The sequence below is a fragment of the Trichoderma virens genome (genome assembly GCF_000170995.1).
Source record: "Trichoderma virens Gv29-8 chromosome Unknown TRIVIscaffold_76, whole genome shotgun sequence".
Classification (NCBI taxonomy): domain Eukaryota; kingdom Fungi; phylum Ascomycota; class Sordariomycetes; order Hypocreales; family Hypocreaceae; genus Trichoderma; species Trichoderma virens.
The window spans coordinates 310,748-327,057 of record NW_014013673.1 but is presented as its reverse complement, the minus strand read 5'-3'; the positions used below and the strand labels follow the sequence as shown (position 1 = coordinate 327,057).

Sequence of the window (16,310 nt, the reverse complement as noted above, 5' to 3'; positions counted from 1 at the left end):
TAATTTCAGAAATAAAAATATAAAAATATAAAAAAAATAAATAGTATAATTAATTATAATTATTAAAAATCTTTAATAAATTATATATTTAAATTTTATTTATTTCATATAATTTTATTTAATAAAATATTAATAAATATAATTATAATAAAAAGTTTTAATTTAAATTATTAATTATTTTATAAAATATTTTTAAATTATATAAACTAAATTTTTTTTTACTATAGTTATAGTTACAATAGTTTTATATAATTTTAAAAAACCTTAAGTTTTTTTATTTAGTTTTATTATTTAATTTAATTAAATACTTAATAAAACTTAAATAAAAATATAAAAATATAAATATATGAAAATATAAAAATATAAATATATAAAAATAAAAATATAAAAAAATAAATATATAAAAATATATAAAAATATAAAAATATAAAAATATAAAAATAAAAATATAAATATAAAAATATAAAAATAAAAATAAAAAAATATAAAAATAAAAATATAAAAATATAAAAATATAATTATAATTATAATATTTTTATTATTAAAACTATTATATGTAAGTAATTTTACTACTGTAGTTTTACAACTGTTATATAAAACTTCAAGTATCTGATATAAGTATACAAACATATACCCTTTAACTTGAAATAAAGCACAGGGTGCAGTTAGACAATATACTATGCGTTAATAGAATGGATCAGCGTCGCATAGTTTCCTCAAATACTTTCACTGGTAATGCCCCATATTTATCAAGGCGATGTTATTAACAATTATGGTAGCACCTCTTCTGTATTTTGGCAGATGCAGCTCTCTGTCGCAGAAGGGGCTGCATTTGACTCTGACTCTGAACAACGCAACCCAAAATGTTTACCAAACACTCGTGTCAAACTTCTTGAACAAATACTTGGCTGGACAGAAGACCGGGATTCATGTGCCATCTTTTGGTTGAGTGGTATGGCAGGAACCGGGAAATCCACCATCTCTCGAACCATTGCTCAATCGCTGGCGGAGAGTCAGAGTCTTGGGGCTAGCTTCTTTTTCAAGAGAGGTGAAATCGACCAAGCGAGTCTATCCAAATTCGTAGCGACAATTGCTGCTGATTTAGCTGCTAGACAGCCAGCGGTTACGCCCTATATCAGAGAGGCAATTTCTGTTGATAACTCTATTCTGAGGAAGTCAGTAAGAGAGCAGTTCCGCAAACACATTTCGGAGCCCTTGTTAAGATGTTAGCCAGATACTCAACCTCTGGGGCGCATAACACCACCACTCGTCATCCTGGTTGATGCTTTGGGTGAATGTGAGAGGGAAGATGATATGAGGCTCGTCATTGACCTATTCTCGCAACTTCAAACACTTCAATCTCCAAGGGTAAAAGTCTTTATTACTAGTCGGCCAGAACTTCCCATTCGTCTTGGTTTTACTGAGCTCGAGAAACCCCATCAGGTTTTTATTCTTCACTTAATCAAATCTTCTATCATCCAGCATGACATTTATATCTTTTTAAAGGAGAGGCTCTTTAAAATTCGGTTTGACTTCAATAATACAGAAAGAAAGGCTCGCCGCTTACCAGAATCCTGGCCTAACGATGCTGATATCCAAGCATTGATGAATATGGCTGTTCCCCTCTTTATTTTCACATCTACCATATGCCGCTTTATTGCTGATCGCAGAATTGGTCCTCCTCCAACAGTTTTAAGAGCTGTTCTGGATAATAAAACTCAAAGTCAAAAATCGCAACTCTGTACTATGTATCTGTAGATACTAAACCAACTACTTATTGATCTACGCCCATCAGAAAAGACGGAGGTAATTGATACGATTAAGGGGATTATTGGGGCTGTTGTTATTCTCTTTAGCCCTCTCTCGGCTATTGTGCTGTCGAATCTTCTTAGCATCCCTGCGGACACTGTTCATACTCAGTTTGATCTTCTACACTCAGTTTTAGATGTCCCGACTCTGGAAGATAAACCAGTGAAGCCTCTACATCAATCCTTTCGTGACTTTTTGCTGGACATCGAAAGTCGTGAGAACAACCCCTTCTGGATCGATAAGAAACAGGCACACGCTGAGATGGCATATAACTGCCTGCGTTTAATAAACACTCTGAAACAAGACATCTGTGAAATTCAATCCCCTTGAATTCCGACAGAAGAGATAATCCACACACTCTCATCTGAGCTTCAGTATGCGTGCCTATACTGGGTGAACCATGTACAGCAAGCTGGATGGCAGCTTCTTGATGGAGACCAAATCCATGTGATATTGCAGCACAATTTCCTTCATTGGCTAGAAGCGCTGAGTCTGATGGGGAGAAGCTCAGAAATCATAGACCTTGTTGATACCTTGCGATCAATTACAAAGGTAGGTCGTATATATAACGTCCTGCATGTGACTGAAGGTTGCTGACTTTATTTGGCGTAGCCCCAAGATAGCTCGGTGCTGACTGAATATTTGGATGATGCCCATCGCCTCATCGTTTCAAACTTTTCTCTTATCGAATCTTGGCCACTTCAAATATACTCTTCTTTACTAGTCTTCGCGCCAAAGGAGAGTAGGGAACGACTGATCTTTGAAGATCGGCTACCTTCTTGGCTGTCCTGTGCGCCAGAAACTGCCACAAAATGGGACGCATGTATCCAAACTCTACAAGGCCATGAAGGCCCGGTGAATTCTATTGACTTTTCTCACGACTCAAAGCTTTTGATATCGGGCTCTGGGGATACAACAGCTCGACTCTGGCTCGCAAAGACCGGAAGATGTCTTCAGGAACTGAGAGGGCATAGTAAGGCAGTGACGTGGGTTTCAATATCACATGATTCAATTCTTGCTGAATCCGGCTCATGCGACCAAACAATTCGCATTTGGCATGTTGACACGGGTAGCTGTATACGTTTACTCGAAGGTCACTCTGACTTTATTACAACAGGAGCCTTTTCACATGACTCTACCAATATAGTGTCCGGGAGTCATGATAAAACAATCCGTGTATGGAATACAGCCACGGGTGAATGCTTGCAGCAGCTTATAGGTCATGATAGTTTCATCCGGTCTGTCGATCTGTCGTCCGATTCAGCCCTTGCAGTTTCTGCCTCCTATGACGGCATCCGGATCTGGGATGTCAACAAAGGCTCCTGCAAAGGGCGCCTTGTAAACAGCGACCCGCCTGTTTATGCTACCTTTTCGCACCAGTCGGAATGTGTGATAGCGTATCTGGAAGCGGAGGAAGTTATACGGATCTGGAGAGTCGATACGGGCCAATGTGTACATCAATTCCAAGTTAAACCCGCAAGTTCGATTTGGTCTGTGGCCTTTTCCCATGATATTACCAAGATGGCTTATACTTCGCAGATTGATGAGAGTGCGCGAATCTGGTCTGCACATACAAATCGCACAAAGGAGTTCTTCTTCAGTCGGTGGCCTTTTCGCACGACTCTACCCGTATGGCATCGGCTTCGGATGACCACACAATCCGCATCTGGAATGTTGAAGCTGGGGATGAGGAGGAAAGGGGAGCATCCCTTAGTTCGATAGAGCGACTGTTTGGGGATCATAATCCCTTTGTTATCTTCTCGCCCAATGGGACATTCGCGGCGTTACAATCTCGAATTGATCAGCCAATCCTTATCTGGCTCGCCAGTACGGGTGAGTACATTTATGAACTTCACGAGGAGGAAGATTCCGGCTATGGTTACAACTTCTGGAAGGGACTTCCTATTTTTTCACAAGACTCGTCACTTGTCGCGTGCCAGGGGATCAGTAAGATTCAAGTTTGGCGACTCAGCAAAAGTGATTACATTCATCACACCCTAAAAATTTCAACCTCCGACCAGGCAGCTTCTTTTTCTCCTAACTTGAAATTTTATGGCTTAGCGACAGGCCATATGGAGAAAGTTGTCGAGGTCTGGGATATTGAGAAAAGAGAGTGTATTCTCAGGTTCACAGGGCATGGCATTGTTCTTTGTATCTCCTGGTCGCCAGATTCCGCTCTATTGGCAACAGGTTCAACTGACGGGATAGTTCGCATTTGTGACCTAGAAACCGGCGAGCAGATGCATACTTTAGGAGGCCACGACTTGGAAGTCAGCTCACTTGAGTTCTCCAATTCCTCGGATCTAATTGCTTCTGCCTCACGGGATTGCACTGTGCGTGTTTGGTCTGTTGCTACTGGTGACTGTTTGTTGGTCATTGAACATGCGGATCTTCCTCTCGATATGTCGATAGTCTCTTCACAACGCTTTTCGCTTATCGCGACGCTTGCCTATGGAGTTGTACGAATCTGGCGCATAAGAACAGGAGAGCTTGTCCAAGAGCTTAACCCCGGAGAGAATTGCTGTCGCCTAAACTTTGATCCTGACCAGCCTCGATTCAATACTAATGTTGGCTCTATCGATATTCGGGCAACTGAAGAATTCTATACCACTTCCATGACTGACGTCTTCCGTCCCGCGGGATATGGCCTTAGTGTGGATGGACAGTGGATTACTTGGAATGGCAGTAATTTGCTTAAGCTGCCAGCAGATTACCGACCTGTAACTGCAGATATAGCAGGATCTGTTGTGGTTTTTGGCTCGAAGATGTGGAAAACGATTTATCTTAGCTTTGACACCCATAAGTTGCCTCGTAAGATATAGTCAATATATAGTCGTTACAACGCATCAGATGTCAACTGGTGATCGTTGCCCATATCGGTCCAGAAGATAATCAAGTAATACGGGCTATTTCTCCATTTTCACTCTCTCCCACAAACCCCCCTGCCCTGTTACATTGAATCATCATCCCCCATGTTCCATTACCATATCCAGTTTAATCCTAGATGCATTGGAGACTCTTCTACCCCGCGGAAGTGGGACAATTTCCCCATGGCCAAAACATTTGGCGGGGTCAATAAACCAGCCCCTCTTCGGTAGCGTTTCCTCCGAACCAGATGGAACTGTAAGGATTAACGCTGTCTTGTCATCCAATGTATAGATCCCTAATAGCAATTGCTCCCAATATAACCAGCAAATTCCAGCAAAGGCTATCCTCTCCATTCATCCGCCGTCTATCAACCGCAGCCATGGGGAAAGCGAATACAACGGATAAGCTTACCAAGCTTAGAGCTCTGATGAAGGAGCACAACGTTCAAATATATGGTAAAGGGATTCGCTGTGCAGTTGCTTGTATCACGCGACTAACATGTATGTCCTTCCAGTTGTACCCTCAGAAGATAGCCACAGTTCCGAATACATTGCCTCCTGCGACGCTCGACGCGAATTTATCAGCGGCTTCACTGGCTCTGCCGGTTGCGCAGTCATCACGGAAACTGCTGCCGCCCTTGCGACGGATGGCCGTTACTTCAACCAGGCCGCCCAACAACTGGACGACAACTGGACGCTGTTGAAGCAGGGACTTCAAGATGTCCCTACGTGGCAAGAGTGGGCAGCTGAGCAATCCGCCGGAGGCAAGACGGTTGCCGTCGACTCGACCTTGCTCACGGGCTCTGCAGCGAAGAAGTTGGCAGAGAAAATCCGCAAAAGCGGCGGGTCCGATCTGGTCCCCCTTGACGTCAACTTGGTGGATGCAGTCTGGGGCGCAGAGAGGCCTGCGCGGCCTCAGCAGCGCATCACCGTGCTCTCTGAGAAATTCGCTGGCAAATCAGTACAGAGCAAGCTAGCTGACCTCATCTCTGAGCTCGAGAAGAAGAAATCGCCCGGCGTGTTCATTTCAATGCTTGATGAAGTCGCTTGGCTATTCAACTTGCGCGGCAATGACATCCCTTACAATCCAGTCTTCTTCTCATACGCTGTTATCACGCCAAAGGGAGCGGCGCTATACGTGGACGAGTCTAAGCTGGATGAGGAGTGCCGTGAGCATTTGGCTAAATTCAATGTTGCCATCAAGCCATACGAGGCCTTCTTTCGCGATGCGGAACAGCTTCACCAGCAATTCGTCGCCTCTGCTCAGGGCGAGGAGGGTGGCAACACAGGCAGCTTCCTCATGTCTAATAAGGGTTCTTGGGCCTTGAAGAGGGCACTGGGTGGAGACACAGCAGTTGAAGAGATCCGCAGCCCTGTTGGGGATGCCAAAGCCATCAAGAACGAAACTGAAATGGAGGGAATGCGAGCGTGCCATATCCGAGACGGCGCAGCCTTGATTGAGTATTTTGCATGGCTCGAGGATCAGCTCATCAACAAGAAGGCTGTGTTGGACGAGGTACAGGCCGCTGATAAATTGGAGGAGTTGCGGTCCAAGCATCAACACTTCGTCGGACTATCATTCCCAACTATTTCATCAACTGGTGCAAAGTGAGTTTACCATCCTCTCTGTATCCTTTTCGTAGTATACCAAGCACCGGCAAGCTACTGGTACTGACAAACGTCTATAGCGCGGCTGTTATTCATTACGGCCCCGAACGTGGAAATTGCGCTACAATTGACCCCAAGGCCATATACCTGTGTGATTCAGGAGCGCAGTACTTGGACGGCACAACAGATACGACAAGGACGCTGCACTTTGGAGAGCCTACGGAGGCCGAGAGAGAGGCTTACACACTGGTTCTAAAGGGTAACATTGCCTTGGATCTAGCTGTCTTCCCCAAGGGGACAACTGGGTTTGCCCTCGATTCTCTAGCCAGGCAGCATCTCTGGGTAAGTTTACAGGTTCCGATAATTATACGCTCTACTAACCTGTAGCAGAGCACAGGATTAGACTATCGACATGGCACCGGCCACGGTGTTGGGTCTTTCTTGAACGTCCACGAGGGTCCCATCGGTATTGGTACCCGAATTCAATACACTGAAGTTCCATTGGCACCTGGAAATGTTATCTCCAACGAACCAGGATACTATGAGGATGGCCGTTTCGGAATTCGAATCGAGAACATCATCATGGTCAAGGAGGTTAAGACAAAGTATGCCTTTGGTGATAAGCCATTCCTAGGTTTTGAGCATGTGACCATGGTCCCCTATTGCAGGAACCTGATAGATGAGAGCTTGCTCACCGATGCTGAGAAGGCATGGTTGAATGCATCCAACGCCGAAATATTGGAGAAGACCAAGGGATTCTTCGAGGGTGATGCTCTTACAACAGCCTGGCTGACACGGGAAACCCAGCACATTGCATAGATGTAGCCGCCTCAAAATAGTCAAAGAAGAAGTGAAAAAAGAAAAAAACAATGAAGAAAGAATTTCCATCTTAGAGGCGTACAAACGCTGCTAGGATGAAGGTTAAGCTGAAAGATGCTACGAACCAGCCATTTCCTGTGCCGTACTTGATGAAGGGGATTTTATCCGTGAGAACCTTGTGAGAAGAAACAATGCTCGGTAGGCCTAGCCCATATGAGGATGCGAGCTTGTGTTAAACGTGTCAGGGAAGAGACTTGGCATAGGAAATGACAGTCAGGTAAGCACTTACATGGTAAAAGGCCGCCATTACTCCGCCAATGAATACAAGGGTGCGAGAAAATAGAGAAACAAGGAGACCGGTACCAAATCCTATGGGGGGATGTGAATCAATTGGCCATTTTTTCGAGAGTGGCGAATAACTAGGTGAATGTCTGATTTACTGACCAACAACGCTGCCGGCAGATATCTGCCGAATGATGCGAGGAGAAAGCAATGGCTCTGAAGGTTTGACTGCAGGCTGACTCGCCGTCGGAGGCGATTTTTGGCGGGAGTCGAACCGAATGGTGGAATTGGCTGCAAAGGCCCCGTAACAGACGCCGGTTCCAATGCTCCCAAGCATAAATCTCCTAGAATAGCGGAGGATAGGGGAAAATTGCCTTATTGTCATGTTGAACAGCTGTTGTGTGGCGTTGTATTGTGTTGTGTTTGTGTTGTGAGAGAAAGTATCAAGGACTCTCTCAACTTGACAAAGAACAAGTCAAGCTGCAAGTACAGGTTAGGCAAGTCGGGGATATCCTGTTTGCCTGTGTCAAGACCAGGTACAGTAAGAGCTACTTCTGCTATGACGTATTCGGAGGGAGCGCATTGCATGAGGTGGGGTCAAGAAGCCGAGACAGTTCCTGGAGGAGAACATTAAGGTAATCTATCGGCATTCAACCGCCACAGCTGCGACGAAGCTAGAATCCAATCATGTTACATGGATTAGCAGCACCTGTTTCTGCGCATTTAACGCTGCCTCATACTCGTGGCCCTTCTTTCAACAGCAGATGCAACTAACTAACTATATGATTGTAGCTGTCTCTCACTCTTAGCATGTGATTGATTAGTCTTCATTGCCAGGGCCTGATCCGCCGCCAACTGTCGACAGCAGCAATAGTTTGGACGTTGGACCTGTCTAGGGCTTATTTCTCCTCTTTTTTTTCTCTCTCTCATGCAAACAGAATTGCAATCATCATCGCAAGTGTACCTAATCTGAAGCTCAACAAATGCTACTTGTCGAAAGTACCCGTAAGCTCTGCTTTTGCCTCTTGGGGGCACGCATGTTGGCGGGTGGGGCGCTCTGATTCGATGTCGCTGATTTCGTCCTTAAATAACGTCTTTTCTCGCCATGACGCTGCCATTCCACCTCCCAGAAACCCCTCATAGCGTAGACAGACAAAAAACAAGCCGTTCAAGATGAAGGCATACATGTACGACAACGTGCCAGTAAGCGAAGCCTCCCACCAGCCGGTGCGGCTCTGTGCTAACGCGGCATCGCAAGGGTGACCAGCGTCTGCCTCACGACTCTGGCCGCCAGGTGACGGCCGATGATCTGGCCAGCCTGGGCGTGCACTACCATCGCTTCCCCGAGACCAGCGAGGTGGATGCCCTGGCTGTCGAGCGCGGCTACAAGAACCGCGACGAGATTGTCGTGTCGCCTGAGAAGATGGGCGACGTGTACGAGGACAAGGTCAAGATGTTCTTCAACGAGCACCTGCACGAGGACGAGGAGATTCGCTACATCCGCGGTGGCCAGGGCTACTTTGACGTCCGCAACAAGGGCGACGAGTGGGTGCGCATCCAGCTGGAGAAGGACGACCTCATCATCCTGCCCGCGGGCATCTTCCACCGGTTCACCACTGATGAGTCCAACGTGAGAATTTTTCTTCTTCTTAGCTCTCCCCTTTCCTCCTTTGCCTCATCTCATATGAGTTGTTTCACGAACCACTCATCAGTCATCAACACCAAAGATGTGAGACTAACTACTCATTGCCTAGTATGTGCATGCCATGAGACTCTTCAAGGATGAGCCAAAGTGGACGCCCTTGAACCGTGCTCCAGAGCTGGACGGCAACGAATTTCGTAAGGGCTATGTCAGCCAGTTTCTCAACTAGAGGCGGCTCGGTGTAGCCGATAGAGAAGCAAAGTAAAAAAAAAATTATAGTACTGGATAGCTAGTATTTTAGATGCTGAATAAAATGCGAAAAACTATTACCAAGCCATTACTTCGCAAACCACTAGGAAAATATTCCCGATGGTGATTCAAACCCTCAACACCATGTCGCTGGTGGCAACAAGTTCGAGAGCAACGGCTTGCCCGGAGAAATAAAGTGAGCTGAAGAGGGACTTGCCCGGACCAACCCAATCGGCAGTTGCATGGCCGCATCCTTTATAAAAGCACAAGGCTGCGTCTCGCACTTTTCGGTTTCGGCCCAACCGCCTCGAGAAATGACACTTTCGCTATTCACACAGTATCGCGCGACGTCTATGCCTGGTTCGGTGAGACGCGGCTGCTGCACTGTCAAGAGGCGCAGACTCAAACTGCTCAACCTGGGGATTTGATTATCGAGACCTTGTAGCCATGGAGAACCGCAGCGAGTCGAGCGAAGTGTCGCGCCCGCGCCTGCAGCTGCCGGCAAGCTGCGATCCGCCTGTGCCCAGCGGGCCGACGAAGCAGCTGGTTTGGATTGTTTGTCCTTCTCCCTTTGTGTCGACTCAAGTATCAACTACCAAAATGACTGATTCCTCGTAATTCAAATCAGATCTTTGGCGGCACCGGCCACATGGGCCGGTCGCTGGTCAAGAGCGCCCTCTCGCACGGCGATCTTGTCTGCTCCGTCGGCCGCGTCTTCGAGTCGCGGCCCGAGGACATGCAGGGCATCCATGATAACTGTCTGGGCCTGCTGTGTGACGTGCGCTCGCGCGAGTCCGTCGCCCGTGTCTTCCAGCAGGTCATGGACCGCTTTGGCCGCGTCGACGTGGTGGCCAACTGCTCGGGCTACGGCGTCATTGGCGCCTGCGAGGACCAGGACGAGCACGACCTGCGCAACCAGTTTGAGACCAACTTCATGGGCACGCTGCATATCATCCACGCCACGCTACCCTACTTCCGTCGCCAGCGGGCTGGCCGCTACCTCATCTTCAGCTCGACGTCGGGCGCCCTGGGAGTGCCGGGACTGGGCCCTTACTGCGCCTCCAAGTATGCCGTCGAGGGCCTGATCGAGGCTCTGCTCTACGAGACAGACTTTTTCCACGTCAAGGCGACGCTGATCGAGCCCGGCCTGGTCCGACGCGATGAGCCCGACTCGGATACCAATCCGCTGCCGACCTGGGGCCACTTCTTCATCAAGCCGCCCAGCGAGCACTACTCAACCTCAACATCACCGGCCCTTCACGCAAAGCGCATGGTCCAATGGCTGGGCGATCGACAGCCCACCAGCGCCGTCAAGTGCGCTGAGCTGGTCTGGCAGCTGGGCCACTGCTCGTACCCGCCATTGCGGCTGCTGCTGGGCAGCTACGCCATTGAGAGCATCAGAGACCGCATGCGATCCATCACCGAGGAGCTCGAGGACTGGAAGCATCTCAATTTTGCCACTGTGCCGGAGTCGGAGCAGGGCAATGACGAAACGGAAGTCACTGTTGATGCTGCAGCCGCTTGAAGGCGCAAGTTTTATTTGTCTCTTGTCTTTGACTCTGTACGCTGGTTTCTCTTTTCTTTTTTTTTTTTTTGGATCCTGGATTGCATGCATGGTTTGGTTTGGTTTACTTCTCTATCAAAAATAGTCTGTCTACATTGGATAACAAACAACCTTACACCCTCACAAAGCTGCTCGTAGTATAATTGGAAACCAATGAGGTACCCGATTTACCAATTTAGCACCCATTTACGCTGGCAAATAGAGCTATAGCTTGAAAACTCACTAGTGCCGATACGGAAATTCTACTTCAAAGTCATGCAACTCTCAAAATCTTTTTAAAGCTCCATTCTGTTTGATGTCAATGAGACAATAGAGCAACCAACAGAGAAAAAGAAAAGAAAAAAAGAAAAGAAGAAGAAAAGGAAGAAGAAGAAAAGAAATTGATTGAGTTACCGCGGCATAGATGCAACGGCTCACCGTAGCAAAGCAGTCTTTACGGCCTCGCGTCGTCTTCTCCGGCATCCAGCCAACCGGAGTACCGCATCTGGGCAACTATGTCGGCGCTCTGAGGCAATGGGTCAATCTCCAGCGCGAGGAGCAGCCCTCGACCAAGCTGATATACTCCATCGTTGACCTCCATGCCATCACCGTGCCGCAGCCGCCCGAGACGCTGAGGCAGCGCAAGAGAGAAGTCCTGGCCGCCCTCCTGGCCATTGGCCTGGATCCCGAGCGATGCACCATCTTCTACCAGTCTTCCGTTTGTTCTTCCTCGTCCAAGCGTTGCCACAAGCCATAACTTAACGCTGCCTGTAGGTGCCGGCTCACTCCGAGCTCATGTGGATTCTTGCCTGTACTGCATCTGTAGGATATCTGTCGAGGATGACGCAGTGGAAGGTAGATAGAACTCTCACTGGCCCGTACACACAAGTTCCCCTGTTGACCCGCCTCAGAGCAAGCTCAGCCTGGCCTCATCCTCTACGCTGGAGAACCGAGCTGTCGGCTCCCGGCTGAAGCTGGGCTTATTCTCGTATCCGGTGCTGCAGGCCGCTGATATCCTCGTCCATCGGTAAGCCCAGGCGTTGCCTCTTCCCAAATCAAACAGTGACTGATGTGTTACCTCAAGGGCTACTCATGTGCCCGTCGGCCATGACCAGCAGCAGCACCTGGAGTTTGCGCGTGAATGTGTCACAAACTTCAACCATGCGTATGGAAGCCATCTCGTCCATCCCGAGACCCTCATCTGTATGCTTGATGCCATGATCCCCTCCCCTTCCTCATACCTGCAGCCGGCTCACTGAAAGAACAGCCCCCGTCCAGCGCATCATGTCCTTGACGGAACCCACAAGTAAAATGTCCAAATCTCACGAAGCACAGCGGTCGAGGATCCTCATCACCGACACGTCGCAGGACATTCGCTCCAAGATTGCCACCGCCCTGACGGACTCAACTCCCGGAATCTCCTATGATCCCGCTACACGCCCAGGCATCTCCAACCTGCTGGAAATCTTCTCCGTCTTTGATGCAGAAGGGCGCAGTCCGGCTCAGCTAGCTCAAGCATATGCTGATGCATCGCCAAGAACCTTCAAAGAAGCAGTTGCAGACACTCTGGTGGCTGGATTACATGGCATTCGGGACCGATATCTCGAGCTAAGTGCAAACGATTCGTACCTTGACGAGATAGAGCAACACGGTGCACGCAAAGCGCAGGAAAGTGCAAAGGAAACGATGGACATCGTGAAAGCCGCAGTTGGATTGTAGCGAGTCTTTCGTGGGAATTAGCGTCTTGAACTTTTGCACGACATATTTCCTTGTCCATTTCGTGTAGGACCATCTTATGTAGTATAGACATGTATGAGTATGATAGTTGCCAATATAGACTTGGCCAGCCACATTCGGCACAGTACATAATAAGGGGTAACATGCGACTGAATATCTATGGTATTGTGTATCTTCTGCTTTTCTCTCGGCTTCTCTCTTTTTTATCCTGTTATGGAATCGTGGCCCATCCTGGCCATTGTCGATTTACGATGCATATGCAAAGTTGGCGCCCCTTGCAGATAACCAGAAATCCCTGACGACCTGATTTGTCGTTCGAGAGCCTCTGAGACTGGGGGCTGAGTTAGCACGGGTCGTCATGTATCAAACCCATAGTGTAACATACCTGATTATTTTCTTCACAAAGAGTGATTTCTGCTCTGCAGATACCTTTTCGCTCGGGAATGAAGGATGGTCTAGTCCGGACTGGAGCCAATCTTTTGCCATTGGGTATCTGCTCACGAGCTTCCTCAGTGGTTCGCATAGCCGATCCAGCTCGCTACGTAGGGCGTTGCCCCCAATGTTTCTCGCAAGAGATTGACTTAGCAACGGTCCCAGAGTGTCCATTGCCCTCTGAAAGGTTTCCTGCAACTCTGCCTCATCTCCCCGAGCGCCGACAAACGCAGTCTATCAACGAGTTAGCTGACTGCAAGATGCCGGAAATGATGCAAGGTAGAAGAAGGCTTGTAAGAATTGCGTACCCAGAATTCAGCAGCGGCCGCCTTGGGCAACGGCTCCTTTCCATCCAAGACTTGTAAGGTAAACAGGAAAAAGAACTCGATTGCATCTGATGGTTCCAGTCCGATGAAAGTGCCGGGGCTTCTTGTCAGTAGCCGGCTGACGAGGTCAATGCCGTTCTGTACAAGTTCAGGTTCTGCTCCAGGTTCTGCTCTTACATGTTAACACAAATTTTTTTGTCATTCTGAGGTAAAGAACGTCGAATTTCTTACCAGGAAGCTGTTTTAGCAGTCCAATTACCCAGACAAGTACTTCTGAGAGTATCTTATGATACTGGCCTATCGTGTGAGGGGACAGGGAACTAACAAACGAACACGCCATGCTGACAATAATGCCAATTCTAGGCGTGTCTTTGGAATGTCCCACAAGAAAAGTTACTATATCCTCAGGTGTGAGAACGAACGGCCCTGGTTCGGTTTCGGAGAAGCCGCTGCGAAGCACGCTGCATATCAGCTCCGTGACTTCCGAACTCCCTTTGAATACGTTTTGGACCTCGATGATGATGCCTATTACTTGTTTCTGAAGTTCAACCAGTTTAGGCGTCTGCACCTTTTGAGGAGATACCGCCTCGAGATCAATGGAGAATTCCGGAGGGGACTGCAGACCCTTTCCCATGCTTGCTAGACACCTTAGGGCCCTGAGAGCAACATGCAGGCCAACGTGCTCTTGAGGAGCGATATCAGTACAAGGCATCTCAATTTGCTGCGGTAGTGCCTCATCATTGGTTATATTCACCAGTGTCATGGACTTTTGCACATCATCTTGTATGAAAGCAAGTAATCCTGAACAGGCGGTATACCTCTCATCATCCTCTGGAATAGCTTGGGCAATGGACGCAAGAGCACCAACGATCTTCTCACGAGAAATGCAATCAAGTGACGCTGTAGCCACCAACTTCTGATACTCGGCAAGTAGATTGTCCATTTCGGGATAGAGATGTAAGCGACAAGATGAGCACAATCGATGAATGGACTTGGAGGCTGGTAAGGCCATTGAGTGATCTGAAACCTCCTTAAATAGAAGGCTGAGCGCGGTAGGAAGAAGGTGAGTGTTCCTTTCAAAGTATTCTGTGTACTGCTCGATAAGGGTGAGGCAAGTTTGCCTAACTCGAGCAGGTATGTTTTTCTGAGCGCTTCGAAGGACAGAAAACAGTGGCGACGAAAAGACAGCAGCAAGAGAGCCATCACAGCGTGGGTCTTCTCGACTGCAGTCGGCCAAACCCCCCAGACAGAATATAGCCGACTCTAGTTCCAACCATGATGAATTTGCCAAGGTAGATAGTATCAATGACGAAAAAGTTTCGATGAGTTTCGGTCCAATCAAGACGTAGACGGCTTGTAGAAGGTCCACTACATCCTTTCGGGCATCGTTGAATCCAATGCGATCAACAGAGTCCCAAGAGTGGAATTCATCTGCTGGAGGATAGATGATCTTCTTCCATGCGTGCGATGTTGCCTGAAAAATGTATGGGATCATGATCGTGGTTATTGAACTTGCTGCAGTTGACTCCATCTCCATATCTGACACAAATTCCGTGAATGTTGACCAAAACTCAATGGCGGGGACAAAAATCTTGTTCTCAGCAACGGGGTAACCATCAGCCGCAAGGAGACCGCATAATCTGGATAATATATTCCGGTTTTGGTCGTTGTCATCTTGAATGAGGACTTGTATCCTGGCTTCGCCAAAAGCGAGGAGCACGTATCCGAGCTGTGTTGCTTCAAAATCGCCGTCGCCCTGGATGAGCTGGTCGTAGAGATTATGAAACCACGCGGTATCAAGGACGTTGGAGAGCGCGGTATAGTGCTGCTCGGTAAAGAGGGAAGGCCAATTGAAGAGTACATCAATAAGCAGTTCCGCGGCTGCATTGTACAGGTCTTCTACCATCAACGCGTTGATGGAGCCTCCGATAAGGGGACGCAGAGAGTCGGCAATATAGCTGTTTCGAGCTGATGTTTTTTGAGCAAAGTTGACCCAGGACTGGAAGATGGACATCCAATTAGCCTCTCTGTATCATCTGCTATATTGATATCGACAAGATATAAAGTTACCCACCTGAAGACATCTCAGCGCATCTTGTTTAACCTCCGGAGAATTACCATCTCGGTTCATGCACATGGTTATAAGCGTTACAGAATCCGAAGTGTTTGCCAGAACCGAGTCGTATAGCCCGACGCTTGATCAGGTTAGCGACGCTTGAACATGGCTACCATAAGGGAAGGTGAGTTTCATACTTGCTGGCAGCGTTCAGGTCGATACGAGTGACATCTTCGAGAATGTTGCTAATTACCAAGATAGCCGCGTGTAAATGGACTCCCGTAAGGCTTTCTGATATGGCGTTGAAGTCGATAGATTCATCGATTGTGCCAGGCTGCCAGGCTCGATTCGATGCCAGGCAAACCAGAAGATGAAAGATGTAGCGGCTACACAGTCGGTGAAAATACAGGAAATAGGTGGACAAGGCAGATGAAAGCTTCCGTACAACAAGCAATCCCGTCTTCTGTTGCAGAGCGCCTATGTACCATTCCAAGAGAGAGACGAGGAGCTCTGTGGCATCGCCATCGCTGAGAGACGCACTGATCGAGGTCAGCCAGGAAGCTTAGGGCACGACGGGCTGAATTGCGAAACATACCTTTCGGTATTCAGTTTAACGATGATGGTGAGCGCCCCGAAAAACTTGACTTTTTCATCTGGGCGCCCAAGCAGGTGGTGGGCGAGCGACCATGCCTGTGGTGAACCTTGTAACCGCGACAATGTTGCCTGTGTTTTGGAAATCGTGCTGGGTGAAGCTGGTTCATAGAGAGAAAGAATCAGCTTTGTCACAATTAGCAGTGATGCTTTCAAAGAACACCAACCTTGGCAGGAAGAGGGCTACAAAGACAAAGACTGACCGATTCAACTTGCTCGATTTCAGAAGGAAGAAGCTCATCTTGCATCGTGACGGATTTCTGGCGATGCCACACGGAGAGAAGTTCCA

At 47.8% G+C, this 16,310-nt stretch overlaps 7 protein-coding genes across 7 annotated transcripts; 5 read left to right on the top strand and 2 right to left on the bottom strand.

The window, feature by feature from the left end:
- Positions 1-801: 801 nt before the first annotated feature.
- TRIVIDRAFT_192502 (uncharacterized protein) lies at positions 802-4,631 on the top strand (the record flags this gene model as incomplete). The annotated part of the gene is made up of 7 exons (XM_014099753.1): positions 802-1,217; positions 1,368-1,689; positions 1,759-2,089; positions 2,150-2,361; positions 2,422-3,289; positions 3,943-4,181; positions 4,359-4,631. 7 exons carry the CDS (start codon positions 802-804, stop codon positions 4,629-4,631), a joined length of 2,661 nt encoding a protein of 886 aa, XP_013955228.1.
- Positions 4,632-4,937: 306 nt separating this feature from the next.
- On the top strand, positions 4,938-7,231 carry TRIVIDRAFT_90861 (uncharacterized protein; the record flags this gene model as incomplete). The annotated part of the gene is made up of 4 exons (XM_014099752.1): positions 4,938-5,132; positions 5,192-6,284; positions 6,365-6,626; positions 6,675-7,231. 4 exons carry the CDS (start codon positions 4,961-4,963, stop codon positions 7,101-7,103), a joined length of 1,956 nt encoding a protein of 651 aa, XP_013955227.1.
- On the bottom strand, positions 7,174-7,836 carry TRIVIDRAFT_230990 (uncharacterized protein; the record flags this gene model as incomplete). Its single annotated transcript, XM_014099751.1, has 3 exons — positions 7,174-7,329; positions 7,393-7,472; positions 7,548-7,836. 3 exons carry the CDS (start codon positions 7,768-7,770, stop codon positions 7,174-7,176), a joined length of 459 nt encoding a protein of 152 aa, XP_013955226.1.
- A 685-nt stretch (positions 7,837-8,521) lies between these two features.
- TRIVIDRAFT_78202 (uncharacterized protein) lies at positions 8,522-9,373 on the top strand (the record flags this gene model as incomplete). Its single annotated transcript, XM_014099750.1, has 3 exons — positions 8,522-8,588; positions 8,644-9,015; positions 9,140-9,373. The coding sequence occupies 3 exons, from the start codon at positions 8,559-8,561 to the stop codon at positions 9,254-9,256; spliced, it is 519 nt and encodes a 172-aa protein (XP_013955225.1).
- Positions 9,374-9,723: 350 nt separating this feature from the next.
- TRIVIDRAFT_51216 (uncharacterized protein) lies at positions 9,724-10,801 on the top strand (the record flags this gene model as incomplete). Its single annotated transcript, XM_014099749.1, has 2 exons — positions 9,724-9,831; positions 9,905-10,801. The coding sequence occupies 2 exons, from the start codon at positions 9,724-9,726 to the stop codon at positions 10,799-10,801; spliced, it is 1,005 nt and encodes a 334-aa protein (XP_013955224.1).
- A 324-nt stretch (positions 10,802-11,125) lies between these two features.
- On the top strand, positions 11,126-12,677 carry TRIVIDRAFT_171034 (uncharacterized protein; the record flags this gene model as incomplete). The annotated part of the gene is made up of 5 exons (XM_014099748.1): positions 11,126-11,537; positions 11,594-11,674; positions 11,731-11,846; positions 11,904-12,022; positions 12,087-12,677. The coding sequence occupies 5 exons, from the start codon at positions 11,244-11,246 to the stop codon at positions 12,536-12,538; spliced, it is 1,062 nt and encodes a 353-aa protein (XP_013955223.1).
- A 125-nt stretch (positions 12,678-12,802) lies between these two features.
- TRIVIDRAFT_81397 (uncharacterized protein) lies at positions 12,803-16,269 on the bottom strand (the record flags this gene model as incomplete). The annotated part of the gene is made up of 8 exons (XM_014099747.1): positions 12,803-12,887; positions 12,942-13,222; positions 13,297-13,481; positions 13,546-15,313; positions 15,389-15,509; positions 15,568-15,909; positions 15,966-16,147; positions 16,225-16,269. The coding sequence occupies 8 exons, from the start codon at positions 16,267-16,269 to the stop codon at positions 12,803-12,805; spliced, it is 3,009 nt and encodes a 1,002-aa protein (XP_013955222.1).
- Positions 16,270-16,310: the final 41 nt, after the last annotated feature.